The sequence below is a fragment of the Oculina patagonica genome, chromosome 14, assembly GCF_052425735.1.
Source record: "Oculina patagonica isolate OP01 chromosome 14, crgOcupat, whole genome shotgun sequence".
NCBI classification, from domain to species: domain Eukaryota; kingdom Metazoa; phylum Cnidaria; class Anthozoa; order Scleractinia; family Oculinidae; genus Oculina; species Oculina patagonica.
In genome coordinates, this window is record NC_135771.1 from 17,213,856 (window position 1) to 17,238,582 (window position 24,727).

The 24,727-nt window shown below is 37.5% G+C and overlaps 3 protein-coding genes across 5 annotated transcripts; 2 read left to right on the forward strand and 1 right to left on the reverse strand.

Annotated features, from left to right (window-relative positions):
* The first annotated feature begins 1,659 nt into the window (after positions 1-1,659).
* On the forward strand, positions 1,660-17,855 carry LOC144638638 (uncharacterized). 3 transcript variants are annotated; one of them, XM_078497850.1, is made up of 7 exons: positions 1,660-1,950; positions 5,947-6,102; positions 6,750-6,894; positions 8,464-8,760; positions 15,350-15,595; positions 16,345-16,596; positions 17,688-17,855. In XM_078497850.1, exons 2-7 carry the CDS (start codon positions 5,962-5,964, stop codon positions 17,813-17,815), a joined length of 1,209 nt encoding a protein of 402 aa, XP_078353976.1. In that variant the 5' UTR covers positions 1,660-1,950; positions 5,947-5,961; the 3' UTR covers positions 17,816-17,855. The 3 variants fall into 3 exon arrangements, with proteins under 3 accessions (XP_078353976.1, XP_078353977.1, XP_078353978.1); XM_078497851.1 differs by having other exon boundaries at positions 1,660-1,941; XM_078497852.1 differs by lacking the exon at positions 1,660-1,950 and adding an exon at positions 1,984-2,125.
* A 1,963-nt stretch (positions 17,856-19,818) lies between these two features.
* LOC144637943 (cytochrome c oxidase assembly factor 7B-like) lies at positions 19,819-22,982 on the reverse strand. Its single transcript, XM_078497026.1, has 3 exons — positions 22,796-22,982; positions 21,486-21,626; positions 19,819-20,504 (listed from the first exon to the last, which is right to left on the reverse strand). Exons 1-3 carry the CDS (start codon positions 22,893-22,895, stop codon positions 20,098-20,100), a joined length of 648 nt encoding a protein of 215 aa, XP_078353152.1. The 5' UTR covers positions 22,896-22,982; the 3' UTR covers positions 19,819-20,097.
* A 103-nt stretch (positions 22,983-23,085) lies between these two features.
* LOC144637574 (phosphatidylinositol 3-kinase regulatory subunit alpha-like) lies at positions 23,086-24,615 on the forward strand. The gene is made up of 2 exons (XM_078496640.1): positions 23,086-23,515; positions 24,530-24,615. Exons 1-2 carry the CDS (start codon positions 23,209-23,211, stop codon positions 24,613-24,615), a joined length of 393 nt encoding a protein of 130 aa, XP_078352766.1. The 5' UTR covers positions 23,086-23,208.
* Positions 24,616-24,727: the final 112 nt, after the last annotated feature.

Below are 24,727 nucleotides of genomic sequence, written 5' to 3' on the forward strand. Positions count from 1 at the left end.
ATACCAGTTAGTATTACTGGAGTTTGTCAGACAAAATCATTAATTCACGTCGAGAACATAGGTCGTAAAACTACAGTTGAATATTATTTTATTTGGAAAACGAATCCAATTCTTATATCTTCAAAATTAGGCTTGCAGCAGCAAAAATAGAGGAACTCTTTACAATATCTAGAAAGTGAAATGTTCAAAAAAACTGAAATGAAGATGTCACCTTATTTAAATATAATAGTCACAATGAAACACAAAAATTAAAATTCACGTTCGCCAAAGTTATCGAAATTTTAACATTTTGATACATTAATACCGTAACTGATCTAATAAACGCCCCCTTGAGGTGCTAAAGTTTGTAGTAGACGCCCCCTTTAATAAACGCCCCGTGTCTAATAGATGCCCCCCCCCCCTCCAAAAACCCCTTCAAATGCCAAGGTAACGCTTCATAGTGTAAAATCACGCAATTTATTTAGTTTCTAGTCCAGTCCCTGAACTCTCTCTTCCGCGCGCCCTTTATAGGGGCTGAATTCGTCATCTGTGCGCGCGCGTTTTCAAAAGGGCTGCCAAATATGGCAAATATCAAATTATGCCAAATATCCTGGACTCTCTCTTCGCGCGCCTGGGTTTAACCTCTATAAAGGGCGCGTAGAAGAGAGAGTTCAGGGCTTCTGCGGGCGTTTACTTAATCATCTACGGTATTTCTAGAGTTATCTTTAAAAATCTCTCAAAAATAAAGGGGAGAAAAGAAAATAATTGCAAGAAATAACGTTAATATTAGTGTTGCTAACGTACGTCACGTGCAAAACAACCGTTTTCTCGCTGTTTTCTCTTAGTTAGCGCCTGGTTTTAGTTATTTTTGTCCGTCAGTTGAACAATCTCCCGGTTTCTACTGAAGCTCCTGATTTTTTTGACCTCGATCTCCAGATTTTTGGTTCTTTGAGATTGAGAGGATTGTAGTCCATAGATACCAACCGATTTTCCTGGAAAATAAGAGTATCACACTAGTCTTATGGCTTTACAAATAATGTACTACCCCGTAGGCTTTTATAGATTGTGCTAGCATAATTTTTGGCATAATTGGAGCTAAAAAGCATAATTTGTGAAACGAGCACTGCCACGGCATAATTAGCAATTTTTAGCACTTTTTGGAGCATAAATTCATAAAATGTAGTAAATATGGTGTACTTTCTACAGAAATAAATGAAATTTAGGTAGTTTGTTCTTGCAATGCGTGTTTTAGCTATACAATTGTGATTGTTAAGTCGTTGGAGGCATTTTACAAACGGTTTAGAGATGCGAGCAGCTAATTTGGACAGCTGACGGCCGTGATAAACTGCCATAAACACAAATAAATTTACAACAACAGTTTATTTAAAAAACATCATAATTTGGTGTCGTTATTGCGCACCTCTATGTATAGAATCTACGTCATTTTGTGAGCATAATTTCGGAAATCAGAAGCATAATTTGGGAATTCTGGCATAATTTTTGCATAATTTGGCAAAATTTTGAGCACTGCTAGTAGCATAATATGCCACTTTTAGGAGCACAATCTATAAAAGCCTACTACCCGGAGCTCTGCTCGGCTCATCCTTAGTCTCCAGCGTTGTTTTTTTATTGCGCCCGCGATGCTTTGCGATGCCCTAAATTCTTGGTGTAACGAATTTCCTAATTTGGAAACGAGCTCCTCTGTTTCTTTTCCTCTTTGTGTTTTAGGAAAGTGAAGTCAGCCGTTTATTTTTGGATCATACACGATTTATTTAGAGACAATGGCAAGATATTTGAATGACGGAGCCTGAATGACTAAGGAATACACACAGATTCAAGCAGGAAAAAATGTTTCCTCTTAAGGATATGACGTGAAACGATTTGGGCCGTGACAAAGTCAGCTGAGTTACCCTAGCAGTGCATAATTTGTGAAGCAGCTCTTGAAAGTTTGTAATTCTACTGGTTGGCGAAGTAAGTTTACGTGCGAGCCATATTCCGGTTAGCCTACTAAAATAACACACTGGTTTGCTGGTGAGCTTGCTCACAGTTGACCACAGTTTACTGGTTAACTGACAGAGGTAACTTGCAATTAGCCTTAAATTTTCATTGAGATTGGGGAATTCTGCATTGCATAGCCCGCTTACAGGTTAGTCTTAATAATTATAGCACTCCCGTTATCTTGAGAAAGGCTAGCTTTCGTTTGTATGAAAGAGACACCATGTAAGAAATAGCAAACATTCTCGATGTTGCTATCGAGTTTATAAGAGAAACACACGTGGAAGTTTTGGAGATATTCTGTGTTTCCAGTTCTTCCAAACTTTGACATTTTTTTCGATATAGAAACACAGAGAAAATGTTCTTTTAATAAAAATTTTGGTTTGTATTGATCTAAAAAATGTTGGTAAAAAACGTATAAAACTGAATTTTCGCAGGACCTGAACAATCGATGAAAATCGATGATCGGAAAATCAATCGATCAATCAATGACAATCGATTAATTACTGTTGATTGGCATCGATTGGCATCGGCCAATCGATGATCAATCGATAATCACACTTTGGTGGTCGCGAACTTCATCGATTGCCATCGATTGGCATTAAACACACAATCAATCCGAAGCATGAAGTAAATACTTACATATGTTGTTTTGTAAAAAAAAATAATAAAGCTCCTTTCCATTGAGATGAAGTTTACATCATAAGCTTTAATGTTTCTGTTTTTCATTCGAGTTTCCTACTGTTTGCTAGCGCTAGAATTCCAAAGACACTTCGTTATTCGTGACCGAGTCAAAAATGGCGGACGTGACAGGCGAAACTCATCCCCAGACTCCCACTGTTGTCTCGTTTTCGTTCCGACGTACGGACGACGTATTTTTGAGTTCTCTCTGCTACTGTTTGATTTGAAATATTTCGGACGAGCGAGAAAATGTTTATGGACTACAAGACAGAGTTTTAGAAAAATTACATTGTACTCAGACAGCGAGGAATTCTGTAAGTTGCGATTTCTATTTACTTTGCCAGGAGTTGGTTCGAAAGCAAACCAGACCGAAAAGCGTACGCTTCGTTGATGGAGGCGAATAAGACTTAAGCTCAAAACGTTTGTTTTAAATAATGATTGCCTTATTACTGTTAAGTTAGTAAGTTTCTGGTTGTATTGACATTTTTTGGAAAGGTTATCATTGTTGTTGCTAATAAAATATAACATACAAGAGAGACCGTGTGTTTTAAAGTAAACATATTTATCAAATACTAGTCAAATAAAAAACGATGGCAGTTAAATGATCGATTGAATTGGTAATCGATGATATTGATAATCGATGAAAATCGATGTTAGTTAATTGATCGATTGTCATCGATTATCGATGAAATTGATAATCGATGACAATCGATAATCACAAAAACTTTAGCGATCGATTGTTCATCGATTATCAATATCAATCGATTAATTGATATCGATTGTCATCGATTGTTATCGATTGCCATCGATTATCGATTCCATCGATTGTTCAGGTCCTGATTTTCGGTAACTCTCTGCTACCTTCATCAGAGTTAAAATTGGTTCAGTTTTTTGCATAGTTAGTTTTTATACGCCGCCGGTCTCTAGGGATGTTCCCAATGTTAAATAAACTTGTGGGAAATGCACATGTTCATTCACACAGTTAATGTCCTGGATAGACATTTCCTGGACATTTCTATTGCGAAATGTTCTTTTTGTTAATAATTTTTTTTTTAGTAGAAACTCAGCTGTGTTCTATTGGAAATCCGCAAATCTGATTGGTTCTCCCACTGTTTTCTATTCGCCGATAGAAAACAGTCGCGTGCACGTAGCTCTTTAAGCGGTAAATTTTCTTGATTTTTGTCTTCAAAGTGCACAATATTGTAGGTTTTAGACTGCAATCCTTTAGAGTTTCTACTAAAACAATTAGACTACTCGCCCTTGTTTTCTACGAGCGATAGTCAACTCGGCTGTGCCTCGTTGACTATTAATTTTGCTCATAGAAAACTCGGGCTCATAGTCTAATTTATATATATATATATATTTTTTAAACATTTGTAAAGCGCCTAGAGCAGGCCTGGATAGGCGCTATAAAAATATATTTATTATTTATTTATTAATTGTTAATTAGCATAACCCAGCTGCCGTCTATTGCAAATCGCGCATACTGATTGGCAACACAGGTGCCCTCTATCGATCGTTAGACAGCTCTTGGTGCGCACGCTCAGTTTTTTGCGGAATTTTATCAACAAAACATTCAAAAAATCAACTCTAGCTCTGTTTTGTGTTTAATAGATGGGCAGCTGGGTTATGCTAAAACAATTAGACGGCTCGCTCTTGGTTTCTGCCGGCTTTTGATGGTTGACTCGGGGCTTCGCCCCTCACCAACTATATATCAGCCGGTAGAAACCTTATGCTTGCCGTCTAATTGTTAATTAGAAAATCACCGTGAAAAAGAGACAGCAGTAGCGGAACTAGGGAAGGGGTCTGGGGAGCCTGGGCCCCACCATATTTTCAGGCCAAACCAAGGTCTGTAGGGCTGAGAAAAATTATTTTCGAGAATGGACTTCCCCCCCCCCTCTTATTTTGGAGTCTAGTGATGGGGCCCCCACTTACCTAGATAAGATAAGATAAGATAACTTTATTTATACACAGTTTTTCCATCAGTCAATTAAGTTACTGGACTATCTACCTATCTAACTAACTACAAAAATTTAATAACAACAAATTCAAATAACAAAAAAAAGAAAAGTCTGCTTTTCATGGAGGCCGTGTCTAAAATTTACTTAAAATTTAGATATTACTTACTGAAGGTCTGGATCTGCCACTAGACAGGAAAATCACTTGGCTGTGCAACCATGGCCTAATTTTTTGAGTGTGCAAGTAAAATTGTCAAAATCAAAAAACAAAATATTTTCGTGTAAACAATTTTTTGGAAAAGTGCTTATTTGTTCTTGACAAAAATAGAGGCGTTTTGGGAAAACCACTTCTTCAGTCTAATATTTTTGTCAAGAACAAATAAGCACCTTTCCAAAAAATTGTTTACACGAATGTTGCTGCTACACAGCAATACTTTATTTATCAAACAAAATATTTTGTTGAATAGATTGGTCTCTGCGGTACAGTGTATGCTAAGACAAAAATTATTAGCGGGCTTGCTTTTGGTTATCCGGAAACCCGGATTAGCTCTGGCCTGATGGGCCACTATAGGCTCAAACACAGACTTTGCCTACAAAGTCAATCACTAGCTCAAATACTTACTGATTGGAGTGCACCGTGTCACTATGCTCAAATTTGCATATTTCATGCCTGAAAATAAATTACCTCTAAAGGGACTGTGTCACGGCTGAGTATAGTTAACAAATTAGTCGCATAACATAATGTTTGGTAGTAAATGGGACTAAGTATAATTTATTTTATTACGTTTTGCTAAAAACTCGCTTTGAAACTTACTTTTTGAAAAGAAATTTCAGTCGAATCCCGATAACTCGAACCTTCAAGGGAAATTGAAAAAGTTTCGAGATATCAGGAGTTCGAGTTACCGAGGGTAAAATTAGTAAGAAAATGACCTAGCGGGAGTTCGAGTTACTGAGGGTTCGAGTTATCGGGATTCAACTGTACTTCTTTGAATCAAAATGACAAAACCATAGCTTCAACGTAACCAAATTTGTCTTCTAAGTATAATATTTAATTTAAATGCACATATGTACAAGCAAACAATATTAACTTTGAAAACTGTTCAGCCCAACAACATTTCAAAAAACCATAGATTGCAATGATCCGTTTCAGTCATCCAATATACCTTCTTTTGTATTTGCTGTGTTATTGAAATGTTCCCTCTCTGTTTTAAGTGGTTAGTTTTTATATTTCAGCGAATTTAGTACTCATTTCCCATGCCTAAATTTGGCTAAAATCGTTGACGCAGTTGCTTTTGTGTTTCTGTAAACTGATTCTACTGTTTATTTAACTCAGCATATCCCATAACACATGGAAGGGGAAGAAGATGGCTTGGGCCCATTTTACGATCGCCCAAGACCTCAGCGATCCCTCAACGTTATGCTGGCGAACCCAAGAGAGACTGGAGTAGTAGAGTTTCTGGCAGCTATAAGAGAAGGAGATCTTGACGAAGTAAGCTTTATTATTAAGGGTATAGGCTTAAGCTTACAGTTAACGCTTATTAAACTAATTGTGTCTATAAGAAATGGTTCACACTAGCGACATAACAACATAACCACATTTACGTCACGCAAATGCAAAAAGCACCTCACATCAATGTTTTATGTCACCAGTGTGAAAATCATGACATAACAACATAGCAGGAACAATACGGTATAAGCATAATGACATAAGGACAAAAACTTATCTTTATGTCAACTGAATATGTTGTAATATATTAATTATTGCTAAGTATGAACCATGCCTAACAAATCTCTCAAGTTTGATTGGCTCTGCATGTGCTTATTTGTCACATGATTGGTATGTACATGTAATCACATCCATGAGTGTCCAATTACAGCTGCTTGATAAGAACTTTCTGTAATTGAATGCACACCACCATAAGTTTCATTCCTGTGTACTTGGATGGGTTGCAGTTTTCTTACTGTTTGCAAATCAGATTGAACATAACTTTAGATTTTTAGGGTCATGTTCAGAAAGACATGCCTGACCTTGAAATTTGTTATCGATACATTAAAATATTAATTAAAATTAGTAGCAAGTTTTAAGCTGCATTATTGATTATAGCATGAGATTTTTAATGCTTTAATTTTTGTCAGGCTAGGACCATCTTTGATGTAAAGAAACTAGATCCAAATGTCACATGGGTGCAAAGAGAAACTGCTCTGCATATTGCAGCGAGAGCCGGTTATGTGAAATTTATAAAGTTCTTACTTGAGGCAGGGGCTGACGTCAACGTAACAGGTATGTACCCTCACAAGTTTCTGATGATTTATTTGTCCTGTATTTGGACATGTTGGAGCATTACAATTGGGCAAAGGTAAATTAATAAAAGTAATTTTTTTACATGTATTTAATGCCAAAAACACAGGGAGTAGTTGCCCAGTCTCCCGAGCCAGAGGCTCATGATAAAAGTGTTTGACAATATTTTAATACTTTTATAACTATAATTAAAATTATAATTATAAAAAAATAAAAGAATTCATGTTAAAAAAAGATGTAAAAACTAAATAATTATAATTAAAAAATACAATATTATTATATTAAAATCTTAAAAGTATGCGTTTAAAATAAAATATTAAAAAATGATAAAAATACAAAATTTATGTGCTAAAAGAATCATTGAAAACAAGAACTGCATTGCCCCGCGCAGCCACCAAAATTTGTTGCATTTAGATGGTTAATAAAAGTTGGTGGAACGTTTGGTGCATTTTTTGCTGCCAGCGGTAGCTGATTCCAAATTCTAGAGATAACATAAGAATGCGAGCCGTGGAAGAATCGACCATTGTAAGGGCATTGTTCTACGTTTAGCTCGCTACTTCTATGATTGTATGGGGTGACCCAGGGCTTGAATAAGTTGGTAATATAATATGACCCATTTTCTTTAAAACACTTAAAAAATATTATTAGAAATTGTTCAATACGAAGAAAAAGTGTTCCCTGATAGGAGGATAACCCTCTGCCTCTCCCCTACCCTGGATAGATTTTTTTTTACTAGTTAAGCATCTCGTACATGAAAAAAAGTTGGTCCTGCTGACCGAACCAAAACTTGGCCCCTCTCTGCAGGTTTGTGCATCCTCCCTCCCTGCAAACAAGACCAACTTAAGTCTTATACAAATTGTTATGCTCTCTAACCCAGCATGGCTTTGTATATATCATTAAAAGATATTTCTGTCACTAATTCGTCTTAATCACAACAACAGATCTAAATTACAACATGTACATGTATTTAACAGCCAGGATTTATGATTACAGTAGAACCCCGGTAACTTGAACTCTCAAGGGAAACTAAAAACAGTTTGAGTTAGCAGGGTTTCAAGTTATCGGGGTCGATTGAATAATTATTTAATTTGCCAAGTTAATAATTGATAGTTTACTGATTTTTCAGCACTTCAGTAAACAGTAAAGTGCAAATTAAACTTATCTCTTCAGAAACTCTAACACAATCATAAATTCTTATGAAAAGAGTGGAAAAATGCTGTTAAATATGTGATCTGTTCGTTGCTCTAATCAATGGGCAACCATGGCGAGTTGCAAGAACCGGAATTTGAGTTACTAGGGTAAATTTGACTCAATTTTTATCAAGGGGAACAAAATTTAGTTTGAGTTAGCAGGGTTTTCATGTTATCCGAGTTCGAGTTAACTGAGTAAAAATGACTGAAGAGTGAGTTCAAATCCAAGGAAAATGGAAGTTAGTTTGAGTTAGTTGTTCGAGTTATCCGAGTTTGAGTTACCTGGGTTCTACTGTAATTAGGTGTAGATTAATGTAATATAATTGTAAAGTTAACTTTGCTTTAAATTGTATGAACTCAGAACCACGCAGAAAGCTCCCTATCCACCTAGCGGCATCAAGTGGACATGCTGAAACCGTCCAGGTTCTTGTAGATGCCGGTTCAGGTCTAGATGATGTGGACAAATTTGGGCGATCGCCACTTCTGTGGGCAACTACAGGCAGACATGTGGAGTGTGTAAAGGTCTTGCTTCAGGCGGGGGCATCTGTGACTTCACAAGGAAACTGGCATGCTCTTCATGAGGCATGTAAAAAGGGCTATACAGAGCTGGTTCAGGTGTTAATAGATGCTGCCGCACCAGTCAATAACCCAGTCCGCTGTAAGTTTTTCTTCCAAATATTAAAAATAAAACTTAAGGTAAAAGCTGTTAAAAATTGATTCTAAACGTTTTCGATCTGTTCGATCATCATCAGAGTGAAAAAATCTGCATACGCTCATCGTTCTTATAGTTCAGATAACACCAGTTATGTAATACCCGTTCCCATTGGGAACAAGGTGAGGTCCAGTGATTGCACTTGTTTGTTTAGTTCAGGGTGGTAGCGTGCAATGTAGAATGCTTCTTTTATTCTTCTTTTCAACCATGAGTGGGCAGTGGTTAAAACATTCCACGTGAACTTGTGATTAGCAAGGGTGTTTTCTGATGTGCTTGGCTGGCTCTGACTGCTTAATGACATCTGAATGTTCGTTAACACGAACCTCGAGGTTGCGTGCTGTTTCGCCAATGGGCAATTCCATGTCATGGACGTTACAATTCAGACTAATTTTTAGAACTTTAAACTTGCATTGTCTAAGGATGAAAACAAGTTTTAAAACTTTTCATTGATGTACAAGTCTGTGCACCTTAGTGTGTTAATTTGATTATTTCTTTTTTCCAGTTGACTTATTTGTGCCAGAGAAATATTGAGAAAAACGACTCTCATGGACGTTACATAAAAATCAACCACGTAATTTAGTGCATTAGCATTACTTTAAAATTCCTGTGAACTTTCAAGCATTTTCAAAATATCTTCTCCATGTCAATGTAGTTTAGTGATTGTGTTAACTGAAAATGTTGTTTTCACCTCCATTATCTTTCACAGTTTTTCTTGGAGACTAAAAATGTAACGTCATGGATGTTACAAAAATTGTCATGGACGTTACACTATGTGAATTCTTCTTTAAGTTTACCAAATAAATTAACTTTTTTCAATTGTTGGGCTCTATCATTTGTAGTAAAACAATATTTCTTGGCAGTTGGAAATGAAATTATATTGCTAGTTAATGTAAAACCCGTGGAATGCTCATTTAAATTTTTGAGGACATTTCACGGTCCTTACATGACATATTAACCTGCATTTTCAGCAAATCTCTTTCCACAAGCTTGCTGTTTATCAACCCAAACCTGTCTTTTGGAAAAAACTGCTCACTGCTATACCGCCTAACTATTTTTTACCTTTTCCAAAGACTTTGATAAAGTTTTGCCTTTTTTTCAACATTTTTGCAAAAAGTGTAACATCCATGATATGGTGTCCATGACCAACTTTAACTGCACTTAGTTAAAAAATGTAACAGTTTACCAGAGTTTTGTTATCATCAAAATGTTCACTTTTGATAAGTAACAAAGCAGCAGAATTTTTTTAAGAATCCTTCAAATAACAACTTAAGGAGAGAAAAAAAATGCACAAAATTTCATGGACGTTACGTAACGTCCATGACAGAACTTCACATCGCTGTTGCTATTTTTTAAAAATATTTTGGATGAAGTCTTTATCAGTTATTTGTCAACACAAATAAGGGAATATTCCTAATATAATTGTTTGAATTCATAAGCATTTTGAAAGTATGATTTTTGTAAGTTAAAAATGTGCATCACAGACATTGTAAATTATTAAGAAGGTAAACCCGTACTTTGGGGACCCCCCTAAAAACACTGTTGTCACAGACAAAGTAAAAGTTGTTTTTCTGTATACTATAACATGTCTACAATGCAGCACAGGTAATTATTCCATCTGAAATATCTTTTGAAAAATCTTGATTTTTACACCTCTCATGTGGAATAGCCCCAATGTATGTTACTCCACAATTACACTTGCCTTTGTAGATGACGTGTGACGGGTGTGTGATTTTGTCTTTTAACTTGAATATTGATTCCGTCTTGCGTGTTTGCCACATTATGAAGAAGTTAAACCTCCATTTGGTGTACATGTTAAGCTTCTTTAAGAATTTCCTACTTTCTACTTCATTTGTTCTGCAGAAAGGGATGCGAATTCCAAGTTTAGGTCTTTCATCGAACCAGTGGACAGGAATTATTGTTTCGTCGCTTTTTGGGTTTTCAAAATCGCGGATGACTTCATTCACCAATTTCGTGGGGTATCCTGCTTTGATGAATGAATGTTTGATGGCTTTGACTTCTGCTTGCCAATTAGTGGCAATTCTTTTTGCTCGATGTAGGGCCCCTAGAATAGTATTGCGCTTCCACCTTTCTGGGATGGCCGATTTCCAATGTACTTGTAGTTTACCCGGTTTTTGGTAGACGCTGGTGGTGAAGTTTCCCTCATGATGGTTGAAAGAGGTGTCCAGGAAGTGGCCAGGGTTTTCTTCTGGTGTTATCTGAACTATAAGAACGATGAGCGTATGCAGATTTTTTCACTCTGATGATGATCGAACAGATCGAAAACGTTTAGAATCAATTTTTAACAGCTTTTACCTTAAGTTTTATTTTTAACCTTTTATCGGCGAAATGTATATACTTCCAAATATTGTTTTGTTACTCTAGATCTCTCAATGCAATCTCGTTCCCAGAGCCTGTGTTCCACTTGACCAGCAGTCAGGAAGCTCAACGGCTCTGGACGAATCCAAACCAGAACCAGGGAATCCTTGTTTGGGTTTGATTGTGTGCGTGCGCCATTAAGATTGTGGTGAAACGAACAAGTTTTTCAACAGTCAATCAGATTCAGACACCTTTGTGGTGGCTTTTCAGAATAGCCAAGAGGTCCCCCGGCGCAGACCAGAAGGATCACGGCCTCTGGGGACCAGATTGCTCTCAATGGCCATCCCCACCAGGGGTTCAGATTTTTTTATTTGTCCCACGTGTAACATTTCGCTTTTTAACTCGGAAAATTCCGAGTTTTGGTGAGTGGGCCCGATTTCACTCCTTCACTCCCTCACTCCTTCACTCGTTTCCTGTTAGACATTTTAATTGAATTAATTAATTAATGTCAAATTGAATTAATCAATTAATCTTGTGAAGCGGGTAGGGGGGTTGGCTAAAACGCGAGCTTTACTTTGTTACTATATATGAAGCACACAAAGGCTATATATTTGTTTCTGAAGCCCCAATGCTCTCCTTGTGGTATGTATTCTTCCAGCCATAAACCCAAGCACAGGGAACTTTGCGTTAAACGCATGCGCATAAGACTCGAGGTGACAATATTGGCTCGATCACAAGAAATCTACATTTCTAAAATGCCATCCAATATGGTAAACATCGAGATGACTAAACGTCGTACACACGCATGCGCATAAGACTCGAGGTGACAACTATTGGCTCGATCACAACAAATCTACATAATTCTAAAATGCTGTCCAATGGTAAACGCCGAGATGACTAAACGTCGTACCATCCATGATCGAAATACGTCTTTGTAGTCCCAAAAGTTAAAAGGAGATGCAGAAACTGATGGGAAATCAAGTTCTTTGAGAAGGCGACAATTTGTAACAATCGATCGTCGAGGGTATGTATTAAGCCACAGGAAGCCGTATTTAGCCCTTTCTTCTATCATCATAATGCATTTTGTATAAGCTTTTAGCTTCGGTATGAGCTTCAACACTTGATTTTAGTTGGAAACACAATACTCGTTCGCTAAAAAGAAATACAAAAAGAAATGAACAATATACGATTTCTCGAATACATGATTTCTAACGTAAAACTTGACATGATTTTTCGTTCCGGTAAATTGGTACAATAATTAAATAAATGATATGCTTATAGAAAAATCATATAAATACGCGCATTAAAAAATATTAAAAAACCAATAGGAAAAAAAAAAAGAAAAAAAAATTCTGTTAGTTCAGGATTCGAACTCTTAATAATACCGAACTTCAGTTTACAGTTCACTGCCACTTCCAGTTGCGCCACGACGCCACAACCGGAAGTTGATGTGAGAAAAATCGGATTTGAACCGCTGAGTCATTCCCTGGAAAAGCGGGCTCAACTAAGTGTCAAGGTTTCTGTTTCGAAACCGGCAAAAACCTACGGTTTACTTGCCTAGTGTGATTTGCTTTGGTGACAGCATTTCACATTTGAGCATCTGTAAAGTGCATGGACGTTCAATTCGAGAGTGGTCTCAGTAGTGTTTGTTGAAGAGCTCGATTTTGCTGCTTCACTCGAACTGAACATACGTACACTACAAGTTACGAATGGACTCACATCATTGTGGAGAGTGACTGAGGGTGGAATTATTCATGGTTGTTGCTTTGGGAACCATCATAGGTAAGCTAAGCATAAACATTTTTAAATATTTGCTGTTTGTATACGAAACATTTGAGAGATTTTCCTTCGGGTATGGTCGGGAGCGCTCGTAAAAGTCACCTGACAAATGACGTGTACTAAACCTTGCTGAACTCAGCGATTCGCCTTTAAAGCATCACTTGTTCCCATAAATAACCAAATTTTCTACATTCATATGGATTCTTATACGTATCAGACAACAATCTGAACGACTAACATAGAAAACAGAAATTTAATTTGTTTCAAACAAAGGATATTTTGACTTGCTTGTTATTTTCATGTTGCAAAATTCTTGGACTGCCACAACTTGCATTTATAAGCATAAACTTTTGGAGTGAAAAAGTAATCAACCTCATTATTTTGGAGGGTGAGGATCGGGCATGTCAACTGACATGCCCTTCCTTAATGAAGGAATCCAACTTTAGGTAAGTTGCTAACGTTTGGGGTGTTACTGGGGTGGGGGTGGGGATTTTATACAAACACTGATAAGCATTTTGACTACATCTATACACATTTATACTACTTCCTCTTTAACCTACAGCTGTACATGATTTTTCTTATTTCAGGTGCAACAGTTTATCTTTTGTTCAACATGTATGGAACCAAACGAACACTGCATATATCCAAGTAAAAGAGAAATGTTAACAACTTTGACACCTGCTGAGATACTTATAAGCTGCAACACCTTGGAAGCCTTTTTGGACATTGCCTGCAGGACAAGTCATATGGTAAACTTCACGGAATAAAACTGGGAATTTCATGGGTCTGAAAAAGAAAGGCATCAAGTACAAGTATTTTGACTTCCTTGGACTACATTTATGAGTAATTACAGAATTCAGAAACACTTCAATTTGAACTCGGTCCATTCACTTTCGGCCATGTACATCACTAAAAGTCACGGATGCCTACAAAGAAGATGCATTGCTTCAGAAAAATTCTGGCATTCTACATGTCACCACCTAATAATTGATGCCACATAGAGAGTAATCAGTCATAATAACTAAACAACTGAAATGAACTTATTCTTTGAAGTGAAATGACAGTCAAGGTCACACTGTTATACAGTCTACAGTCCAAGTTGTGGCTGTTAAATTATTTTTCTTGCCAAGTACTGTTATCATGTGTCCTGCTCCTGACAAAAATGTCATTGATAAATTTTTACAAATTGTATTATACAGTACATCTTGGCTTGATTATTTTGTTTGCACGTGCGACATTTACATTATTCCAATGGAATTGATAAGACAATATCATTACAATGTCAATGCCAATTTTTGTCCCTTTTCACTCACCCAGACGATATGACACCAATCTATTTAATTTAGTAAATTATTATTTGTACAGTATTTTAACTAAATATTAAATAATAAATAATAAATATTTGTTGCACCTATTAGGGTGAAACTTGTTCATTTTATATAAAATGCTCTTTTCTTGTCCCCAGAGGCAACAATGTTATTCTTCAGAACCAAGAATCATTTAGTTATGGACTCTGGGGACAAGATTGCGAAAAAGCTACAAGAACACTAATTCATTATATCCACGCCTAATAATTAACAACAAATTATGTTCCAGGTGATGGGCTATGTCAAGAGGGTCTCAATGGGGTGGGGGCTTTACGGTAAACGGTTAAAATTTTGGCCTTTTTATGGCTAACGGTTAATTTATTTCCATTACGGTTAACAGAAGTTAAAAGTTAATTTTCATTGTTTTTAATAGTTAAAAATCAATTTCCATTATTGAAAAACGTATTTAAGGTCTTTGAACCATTTTTGGGACGATGAAGTGAACTAGTTTGGGTTATTTATAATCACTAATCGATTTTTACGGTTAACACATTTTACGGCTAACGGTTAAAATTTTCCATTTTTTACGCCTAACGGCTAAATTGTTGGCCGTTTTACGGCTAACGGTTAACCCCATTGAGACTCTCTGTCAACTCACAGCCTCTTAATGTTGAGGCCACTGAGAACAGAGTTTCCATTTATTCACTTGTCACTGGGTCGTTGGCAGTACAGTTGAACCTCTTTAACAGAGCATTTTGTCAATTGTGATGATCCCTTTTCCCTAAAATATCCAAAACATACCTTTTGTTCATGAGTTCCCAATTATTTTATGGCCATGTTCTCTTGTTATCTGAAACCCCTGGGAGGTCTTGAAGAACTTGTGGACTCCCCCCCCCCCAGGAAGTGCTCGTTAAAGAGGTTCAACTGTACTGACGACCACCCAGTGGCAGTAGCCTTACCATTTTCACCCTTTCATGATTAATTTTCCGAGTTCAGTGGCTCATAGCCACTTTGAATAGTTATTATTATTATTTATTCACCGAGTTGCAATCTACCACTCTCATTTTTTAATGTTTATTTAGTAGTAAGATTTTTTTTGTTATTATATTTATGTAGATAATTTTTTTTTTCAGATTCTGGTGGAGCCCCCTGGTCACCTCTTCACATTGCTGTTCGGCAGGGACACCTGGATTGCGTCAAATTGCTCATCAGGGCTGGTGCTGATGTGAACAGCGTCAATGCTGGCAAACACACCCCTCTGCATGAGGCTGCTTATAGAGGATTTGACGACATAATATTGGAGCTTCTCCTCCGCGGGGCTGACCCACATGCAGCCAGTAATCAAAAGAGAACTCCATTGCATGAAGCTTGTATTCAAGGTATGCCAGTGTTTAAGTTAACAAGGCTCAAATAAGTTGCTTCTGGTCGTCTACAATCTCGCCTCCAGAGGCTGGAGGTTCTGGGCTATTCTGTAAAGCCGCCACAAAGGTGTCTGAATCTGATTGGCTGCTGAAAACTTGACTGTTCGTTTCACCACAATCTCAGACCCACACGCACAATCAAAATTGGAACCAGGATTTCCTGGTTCCGGTTTTGATTTGTCCAGAGCCATTGAGTTTCCCGACCGCTGGTCAATTGCAAGGGGAACACAGGCTCTGGAAACGAGATTGGGTCATCTGAAAGATGTACAAGTACATGTAGATTTTCCTGATGCGAGTAACTTTTCATGAAATCTTCTCACAGCTAAACTAAAATATGATTTTAAAACAACAACAAAATAATTACCTCAGACCAGCATGTAATTTCCTCACCTCTCCAAACATCAGTTTTTGCACCCTTCCCCCTATATTTACTTAATTGTATCTCTGAAACTTTTGTGTTCATTTTTTAAAAAAAAAATAAAAGTACTGTCTGGTTTTTGATTGGTTTTTAATTGACATTTGACCAGTTTCACAAGTCTTTTTCAGGCTTGATGTAAGATTTAAAAGGTTAATCCAATTTTTAACCACAAACATTCCTTTTAAACAGACAACTTTTATTTTTTTGAAACAAAAATATTTGGGATTTTTAATGAAAAGGCTGAAAACATATCTTACAAGTAACATACAGTCTTTCTGTTAAACTGTAGGCAAGGTAAAGGCTGCTGTTATGCTTTTGGATGTCAACAGTAAAGTCAATGGAACAGATCTAGTAAGAGATACACCTCTTCATCTAACTCTCAGAGCTGATCATGCTTTTGACATTGCGGTCCAGTTAACGACTATTCTCCTCCAGTATGGGGCGTCGCCCACACTCCTTGGACGAGACGACGACATGCCACTTGACATAGCAAGATTAAGTGGCCAGACCTACTGCTTAGAGTTGTTGCAAATGGCTCTGGGTAAGATGGCCATGGCATGTTATTTATAAATTTAATGTCTAACAGATGCCTTATTGTGCTCTCAGTGGCCTATTCCTTCTATGAGCTGCATGGTAGTTGTAATGAAATAAAACAAGTCCAAGTGTTGGCACATTGAATTCAACTAGGCCGTGATTCCCTGCAGGCGCGTCTCATAGTGAAAATCTCCCATTCTCCAAAAGTTCCTCACATTTTGTGCATCTGCCAGGCAGCATAAATTTCAAGCCATGTCCTGATCACATTATAAACTCTTTGAAATTTGTAACTAACTTAGCAACATCTCAGATTGATTAGTTGTTACTAATTTAGAAGGGCGATGGGTTTGTAAGTTGAACAACTGTAATTATTATAATTATATTATAATAATATAATATAATAATATAAATAATAGTCAGTGGAAGCCCAATTTCTCAATCCTTCAATTTCTGGAACATCCCGAGAACTCAAACCAAATAGATGATTTTCCTTGGATGGCTTCACTTAGTCCAACACTGTAATTTTACCTCTGATTTTTGAAACTCTCAATTTCTTGAACCAATTTTCATAAATTTCCTTTGAAGGTTTGGGCAATCAGAATTCTACACTATAATTATTTATAATTTTAATCTTTAAAGATGATTTCCAGTCCGTACTGCGCAATCTCCGCCTGCAATGTTTGTGAGTCTCACAAACAGAAAATAATATGTTTACTAGCAAAAATAAAAATTCTGGGACAAAACTTACCTTTTTCTTCATTATTAACGCCAGATATCCTTGCAAAACAATAATAACCAGTAAAAGAAGCTCGACGGCATTTCACGGACGTTTTAGCTCGTCGTGGATTCTTGAACGAAACGATTCGTAATGGCGAACTAACAAACTTCATATACGCTATCACCGAAGTGTAACATTTCAACGAATTCAAAACAAAAATGAAAACAAACCCTGAGTCTGCGCAGTACGTGCTGGAAATCATCTTTAATGTGATGTAGTTTTGTCACCGTGTAAGGGGACATTAATTGCTTATTAAGTGCTTAGTGTTTCTTGTCCTAGCCACTTATTAATAAATTGTACTTTTTCTTTTTTTATTCCAGAAATGCCGCAGCCACTAACACACATTTGTAAAGTCCTTCTAAGAAAACAGTTAGCTTGCCACTGGAATGACATAGAGGAACTTCCACTTCCCTCAAAATTAAAATGTTTTCTTGTAAATGAAGTTTAGTTCTAGAAAGTTTACATGTACAGTATCCTGAAAGATAAATTTTTATTGGCTTTTTGTAAAAAGATACTGCAATCATTCAATAAGGTTATTGAGACCAGTACCATTAGATAATAAATTAATATTTTTAAGCACAATCACCTGGCCACTTTAAATTTTCACAGTTACAATTATATATGTATTGTACCTGCTTGTAGGGTAACCTCTGCACCCCTACCCTTCCCCCCTGTAATCCACTTTTTATGTACTGGGGGTCTAATCTGGGATTTAAAAATATTATAATAAATACTGGCTTTTGAGGCAGCTGTAAGAACAAGGGGGAACTCTCTTATAAAATGGCGGGTGTTCTTGTCGGAAAATTTCAGAAACACCCCTAAAAGGTACCAGAATCACATTTTGTGGGTGTGGCCCAAATTCATTTTCACCCCTAAGAGATACCAATTCTAAAATAACAAATTAACTGGCACTGGTAATTTTATGACTAATTGACTTTTTTTTAAGTATGTAAATCCGAAATAAAAGTTATTTGTGTAACCAATACAGTTATCTTTTCTGCCTCCATGAATATAGTAGTGGTAGGTAGTGGGGGGGGGGGGGAGGACAGGGGGGTCTGAACCTTCCGCCTCCCGTACCTTTTACTCCCGCTTCCCGTACCCTTTACTCCCGCCTCCCGCCCCTTTCTGTAGCTTTTCTCTCCTGTTTGTTCCTTGTCTATTGCGAAATATAATGAAATGTTACGAAATTTCACTCGTTTTCTCCCAGTTCCCGCCACCTTAAGAATCCCGCTTCCCGGCCTCTCTCCTCCGGCTTCCCGGCCTCTCTCCTCCGGCTTCCCGCCCCTTTTCTCCCGGGCTCCCGCCCCCTGTCCCCCTCCACGAGGTACCACTACAACTCTAGCATTTTAGTCACCCTGAGCAGTACCAATCCACAAATTTTACCCCCTAAAAGGTACAACAAGCACCCCCTTGTTTTTATAGGGGAATCACCCCCATCCTGGATGAGGGGTTGGGGCTGTAACGAGGTCTCCAAATATCTTGTATATAGACATTTAGCACCTCAAGGTAGATTCACACTAACACAAATCAAAATACACCTGACCTTTTATTGATGCAAGGGGCAACTGCATCCTGTAATTTCATGTGCACGTTTTACAGGACATGTATGGGTTATAAAGTGAGGTTTAAATTATTGCAAAATGGGCTTGTAAAGAATATGAACATATTTTAGGAAACTATGCAAAATAAAATTTGTCTAATTAACTGCTGTGTCATGTATATTTCTCGCAATATTGTTGTTATATTCATGTAGTACAAGTTACCACATCTCAATTAGGCCAATTGTCAATATTCTCCTTTATTTTATTTGACATCTGTGCTGTATTGCTGTATAGTTTATTTACTTTTGGTGTATAAAGCATTAAGAGTAAAATGGTACAGCTAAAGAGTCACTGTCGCCAAAACATTAATTTTCCAACATTATTTCCTTCTTAGCATCAAGATGAATTCAGGACTCATACCTTAGATTACTTCAGGCACAAAAGGCCTGACTCTAAGAGTATTTCAAATGTCTCATGACATTTCTACAAGTTTTGCATTGTATAATAATTATTTTGTACTCTAGCTGCATAGTTGGATAATGAAAACTGGTGGACAGTACAGACTGAATGATTTGGGGGGGGGGGGGAGGCGCTGTTTAAAAAAGATGCTTTTATGCCAGAGCTCTTTACTTTTTGTTCTTAAAACGTTGTAATAATTTCTATCAATTGGTCAGGAATTCTCCACTCCCCACTCCCATTGGCTCCATGGTCGAGCTTTGCTTGCAGTTCTACTTGTGTGTTCAGTGGTCTGAGAAAGTGGAGGGACTTTGAACAAACTTCTACTAAGTTAATGTGCTCTTAATTGCAATGGTGGCCATTAATTATTTTTATGTTCCCAGAAACTTATTTCAATAGTGTGTGGTTTATATATATACTTGGAAGAAATGACCATTTATTTTAACCACAATAATAAACAAAAAGACATTTTTATTTACAATTTTTTTGGGAGAATTGTTGCTAATATTACATGTAAAATTATAATTATGGTTTCTCCAAAACTGTGCACAGCGGTAAAACAGGTTTGAGAAAGAGATGGTTTACAATGAGCCCACAAAACAAAAATTTTTAATTAGTATACAGACTACAATTTAATTGTCACTGGCAAGATGGCAATTTTTCATAATGATTAATCATTTTTTTGCTTCTTTCCTTGTTAGCTACTAGGAATTACTTCATTCTTGTCTAGATGTTACCGCTCCTGCCCAGAGTACGTTTTTGCAAGTCTCTTATATTTCTCTGCCTCTTGTGAGTTTTTCTCTACGCCGTCACCTTTAGCATACATTCGACTCGCATTAGCACATCCCCATGGGTGCATCATTTCACAACTTTTCAAAGAAAGTTCAAAAGCTTTTTGCATATCCTTGGGAATACCATCTTTCCCCATTAGATATATGGCACTTAAGTTGAAGCACCCATTTTTATGTCCATAGTCGCATGCTTTTGTAAACATCTCTACAGCCTTTGGCATGTCTTTTTTTATTGTAGATCCTTTCACTCCGTTTTGATACACAAGTCCAGCATTGTTGCAGGCTCCAGCACTATTTTTCTCACAAGCTTCTTGAAATAAGGTCATTGCTTTTTCAGGATCTTTGTATTCTAGAATAAAAGCAAAAAATCAATTAATGTCTGCTACAAATTTGAGAGCAAGCAGATGCTTACATGTTTAGCATGCTAGGTTACGAGTGGGGTGTTGATCAGTTTTGTTGGTGGTTATGATTATTGATGACTTGATGATGGTGATGATAATGACTTGATGATGATGATGATGACTGTGTCGTGCCACCACTTTTTTACTAGCCAACACTTGTGTAGCTACAACTTACTAAAAGTGTAGTATTTCTCTAGAGATTCAGGCAAGTTGGCTAGTACATACATATGTGAATGAGATTAAATATTAAGAAAGGTGCTGCAGTAAGGCTACCACTGTTTATTACTGGGGCAACTTTCAGCTTCCAGGCTACCCCCCCCCCCCCCAGCTACTCCCCCCAGGCTCCCAACACCAACCTTTTACCAGGTTATCTCAACATTTAAAAAGTACCCGGCGCTTAAACTCCTGACAAGGAAAGATGCACTGTGAGATTTCACTAGACAAGTGTCTTAAGCACCCAAAAATGCAAGACAAGTTAGGAACCTGGCTGGGTTTGAACCCACTGAGCTCTCAATACAATAAAATTATGGAGTCCAATGCTCTCAACACATCATCCCTCCCACACAAGGTACACGAAGACTAGCCCCCCATGACCATTCCAATCAAACACAAACAAATTCAGTGGCGGGGAACAAGGGGCAGGAACCCAGAACAATAGGGGGCAGGCCAAGGGGTATGCAAGGCGGGAGAAGAGAGGATGGGGACAGGATTCCCAAGGAAGTGGGAACCAGGAGAAATTGAGAAAACTTTAATTTTCAACATTGCATAATATGGCACAAAAAAGCAAAAACTTTCTAAGGATAGGAACCGGGGGTAAAGGTATGGGAGGCAGAAGATTTAGATCCCCCTGTCCTCGCTTTTCCTGCCCCCCCCCCCCCCCTCACACACACACACACAGTTTAGACATGTGGCCACAAGTACCTCCTTACTTTTGTGGGTAAGATAAATGTTTCCTAATGCCAAGCAACTGTCGTAAAAGTGAAGCTCTTTGCAGGTGTTCTCGTAGAGTTCCTTTGCTTTAGCCGCATCATTTTCAACTGTCATGTAAAACTCTGCTAGTACGTGACAAGCTAACAAGAAAGAAACAAAAGGATTGAACATAAGCTTTAATTCCAAATCCAAACATATTAAGAAAAATAATGCAATTGAAACCTTTTTGTTTTAGAGGTTGCCCTTCCCCCATTTCAATTTTGAACCCTTGGTAGATTAGGATAAATTTGTCTAATACTGTAACAATAATTTTATGTAAGGGAGCTCAACATATTTGAGACAGGCAGGGAGAAAGGAATAAATTTGGTAACTGTGCCAACACTTTTGATGAGGGTGCTAGGTTTCAATAAGAGGTTGTTGAGAAAAAACAAAAATATTGGTTCTTTTTCCAGCTGAGCTGGGTTCAAATTAGGATATCAAATGTCAAACGCACTAGGTCATATGATCCAGTTTTTTGTTTCTTGCCATTCAAAGCATTACAGCTTTTCTACCCACGTGACTCTTAGCCTCTCAAGCAGTTGTTCTTAGCGGCAATTGTGCAGGGGAGGAGTGTAACACGATCGCTCCTAAGAACGACTGTGTGGAAGGCTACATGACTCTCTGCATTGGTATTTCCTGGATACTATTTTGCACATTTTTGGCACCTATCATATGCATCAAATCTGTTAAAATATTTGCTCAAACCTGACCATATTTTCACACTTAAAACCTTATTGTATGTAGATTCTCAAAAAACAATTTCATTCGGAAAAAATGACAAAATTTATGAAATGAATTTATGAAATGAATTTATTTAATGCGAATGGTGCAAACTTTCCCACTTTGCTTCTTTAAATATAACTCTAAGAAAATTCCTTCCTCCTTTAAGAGCTTTGGTCAGTTGATGCACAACACTGAGAGTTAAAATCGTGTGGGAGTACGTCATGAGTATATGCAGAACGAAAAAAAAATTAGTTCCAAAAATGTAATTTTTCATCCTTATGAAAATTGGTGACGCCACTGCAAGTCTTGTATTCAAAGGAATTTGACGTACTCCCACCATTGTTTGGCGCCTTTGAAGTCTGCCGGTTTTCATAACCAGTCTCCTCTACTAACTATGCTCCCACAGAAACGTTTATTCACGAACGCAGTTTATCTCTACCAAGTTTAAAGTCATTCGGATAAACCTATGAAAAGAAATTGAACTATAAGCTGAAGCTTAATATAGTACCGGTACGTTACATAACAAGTCTTGTAGAACAGAGCTTACATTCTCTTTTCCTTTGTCCATAACATTCATGCTTGTAAATGTCACCCAGCTGTTGGGTAAATTCTTCATGAGCCTTTGCTGCCTTTTCCGAGGAAAACATATTTAAAGGCGTCACTACAAAAACTGTACAAAACCTTACGATTTTTTATGTCATAAAAAATCTCATTCGGATCGAAAAAGAAGGAAAACTCCCAGGCGTTCCTTACAGGGCCTGGTGCATGCATTTTACAAGCTCTCCACTGACTCATGTCATCGCGGGCTGAGGCTGTCAACGTACGTGACGTCACGGAGTTGGTGGATATTCCTTCTTTTGCAGTTCCCTTCGAAGCGCCAAGTATGTTTCCTGCTCATAAAATGGGGTGAAAACCAAAGTATACTCTCTCTGATCGGGGCGTCTGTCTCCTGCGTTAACCATGGACTCAGGCTGGGCTCAATTCCGTGTTATTTATCATTTTGAACCACGCGATGAGCGAGACATTGCTATACAAGAAGGCGATATTATGATTGTGGCGAAGCCTGTCATAGATCTGACGGGCTGGCTGACTGGAGAAAACACTCGAACTAAAGAAGTCGGAGAGTTTCCTGGGACGTATGTAGAGTATATTGGCGATGTCGAAGAGCTCCCTCAAGAGGAGAAACCGCCAACACCGCCGCCGAGGCCCCCCAGACCTTCACGAAGAGGAACGGGTGGTAGCAGTACACCTCGAAGTGAATCAAACGGTTAGTGCATTGATCACTATTAATTTTGCTATCAGTGTCTGTTGCGTTTCGTTTTCATTGAAGATCGCAGAAATAACAATTTTTTCTTTTCGTTGTACGTAAAAGGAAATCTTTGCTGCACTTTTTTTTCCACGGAAATGAATTTTAGCTACTACTGGCCGTGTGCAGAAAGTGTGCAATGGATCACTAATTATAACTTCCTTATAAATGTGTTAGAATGTAATAGGCGTCTTCGCTTTCAGAAGGATGTAAATAGCTTTGCACCGTTGTTTGAATGTTTTATTAGAGAGCTTGGTTTTGGAGGGACTTATGCATCAAGTAATCAAAACAATAGAAGCTCTATTATTTTAATGTGCAGATATATTACAACAATATGTTTGTTGTTGTTGATTTCCTTGTTGCATTTGAAATACGGTAAATATGAAATCCCTACAATGCAATACCAGAACTTACTATATAAATACTTTTCACATGTTGAGTTATGATAACATTGTAACCCTATCTATGAGCTGGACATTTTAATTTGCCTTTGGGAGTGTCTAAAAAGATGTACATGTACAATGATATTAAATTTATTCATAGATAACTTACAAGATATTGGTTGCAATTATGATAAATGATTATTGCAGCTTTATATTGGCTAAACTGCAGAATACCCCGGAACTTAATTTGCATCTTATATCAAATACAGTTGAACCCCGTTATTTCGAACCGTCAGGGGAAACAAAAAATAGTTCAAAATAGCGGGAGTTCGAAATAGCCGATGAAGGGCAAACTGAAGGGCAAATCCAAGGGAAACGGGTTTTAGTTCGAATTAACGGGGAATTAGAAATAACCGAGTTCAAATTAGTGAGGTTCAACTGTAACAGTTATTGAGCCTCTCTATGGGTACCCACTTATTAGTGCTCGAACTTTGAGTGGAATCCATCTTCAAAGTACCTTCTTTCTTAAAAATATATGTATTGAGAAAGCTGCTCCTTTATTCTAAACCTTACTGTTTTTTTTGTTTCATAGAAACTGATGAGAGTGGTGGCCACTCACTAGCAGAGACTTCTGCAATGAGACCAATTTGGTGTAGTCAGTGTGAGTATTACAGTTGATTTCAATTTACTTTGGCCGCCCGCTTTGTGAAGTTCACTGGGAAATTGGGAACTTTGTTACGAAGTTGCCAATTACGTTGCGAAGTTTGCAAATCAAATTGCGAACTTCGCT

Bases quoted from the DNA above. Each gene is read 5' to 3' on its own strand.
- LOC144638638 (XM_078497850.1), top strand. From the start codon at position 5,962: ATGGAAGGGGAAGAAGATGGCTTGGGCCCATTTTACGATCGCCCAAGA. The intron at 8,761-15,349 runs GTAAGTTTTTCT...TTTTTTTTTCAG, and splicing joins AGTCAATAACCCAGTCCGCT to ATTCTGGTGGAGCCCCCTGG. The intron at 16,597-17,687 runs GTAAGATGGCCA...TTTTTATTCCAG, and splicing joins GTTGTTGCAAATGGCTCTGG to AAATGCCGCAGCCACTAACA.
- LOC144637943 (XM_078497026.1), bottom strand. From the start codon at position 22,895: ATGTTTTCCTCGGAAAAGGCAGCAAAGGCTCATGAAGAATTTACCCAA. The intron at 21,627-22,795 runs GTAAGCTCTGTT...CTTTCTTGTTAG, and splicing joins TGGACAAAGGAAAAGAGAAT to CTTGTCACGTACTAGCAGAG. The intron at 20,505-21,485 runs GTAAGGAGGTAC...CTTTTATTCTAG, and splicing joins CATTTATCTTACCCACAAAA to AATACAAAGATCCTGAAAAA.
- LOC144637574 (XM_078496640.1), top strand. From the start codon at position 23,209: ATGGACTCAGGCTGGGCTCAATTCCGTGTTATTTATCATTTTGAACCA. The intron at 23,516-24,529 runs GTTAGTGCATTG...TTTGTTTCATAG, and splicing joins ACCTCGAAGTGAATCAAACG to AAACTGATGAGAGTGGTGGC.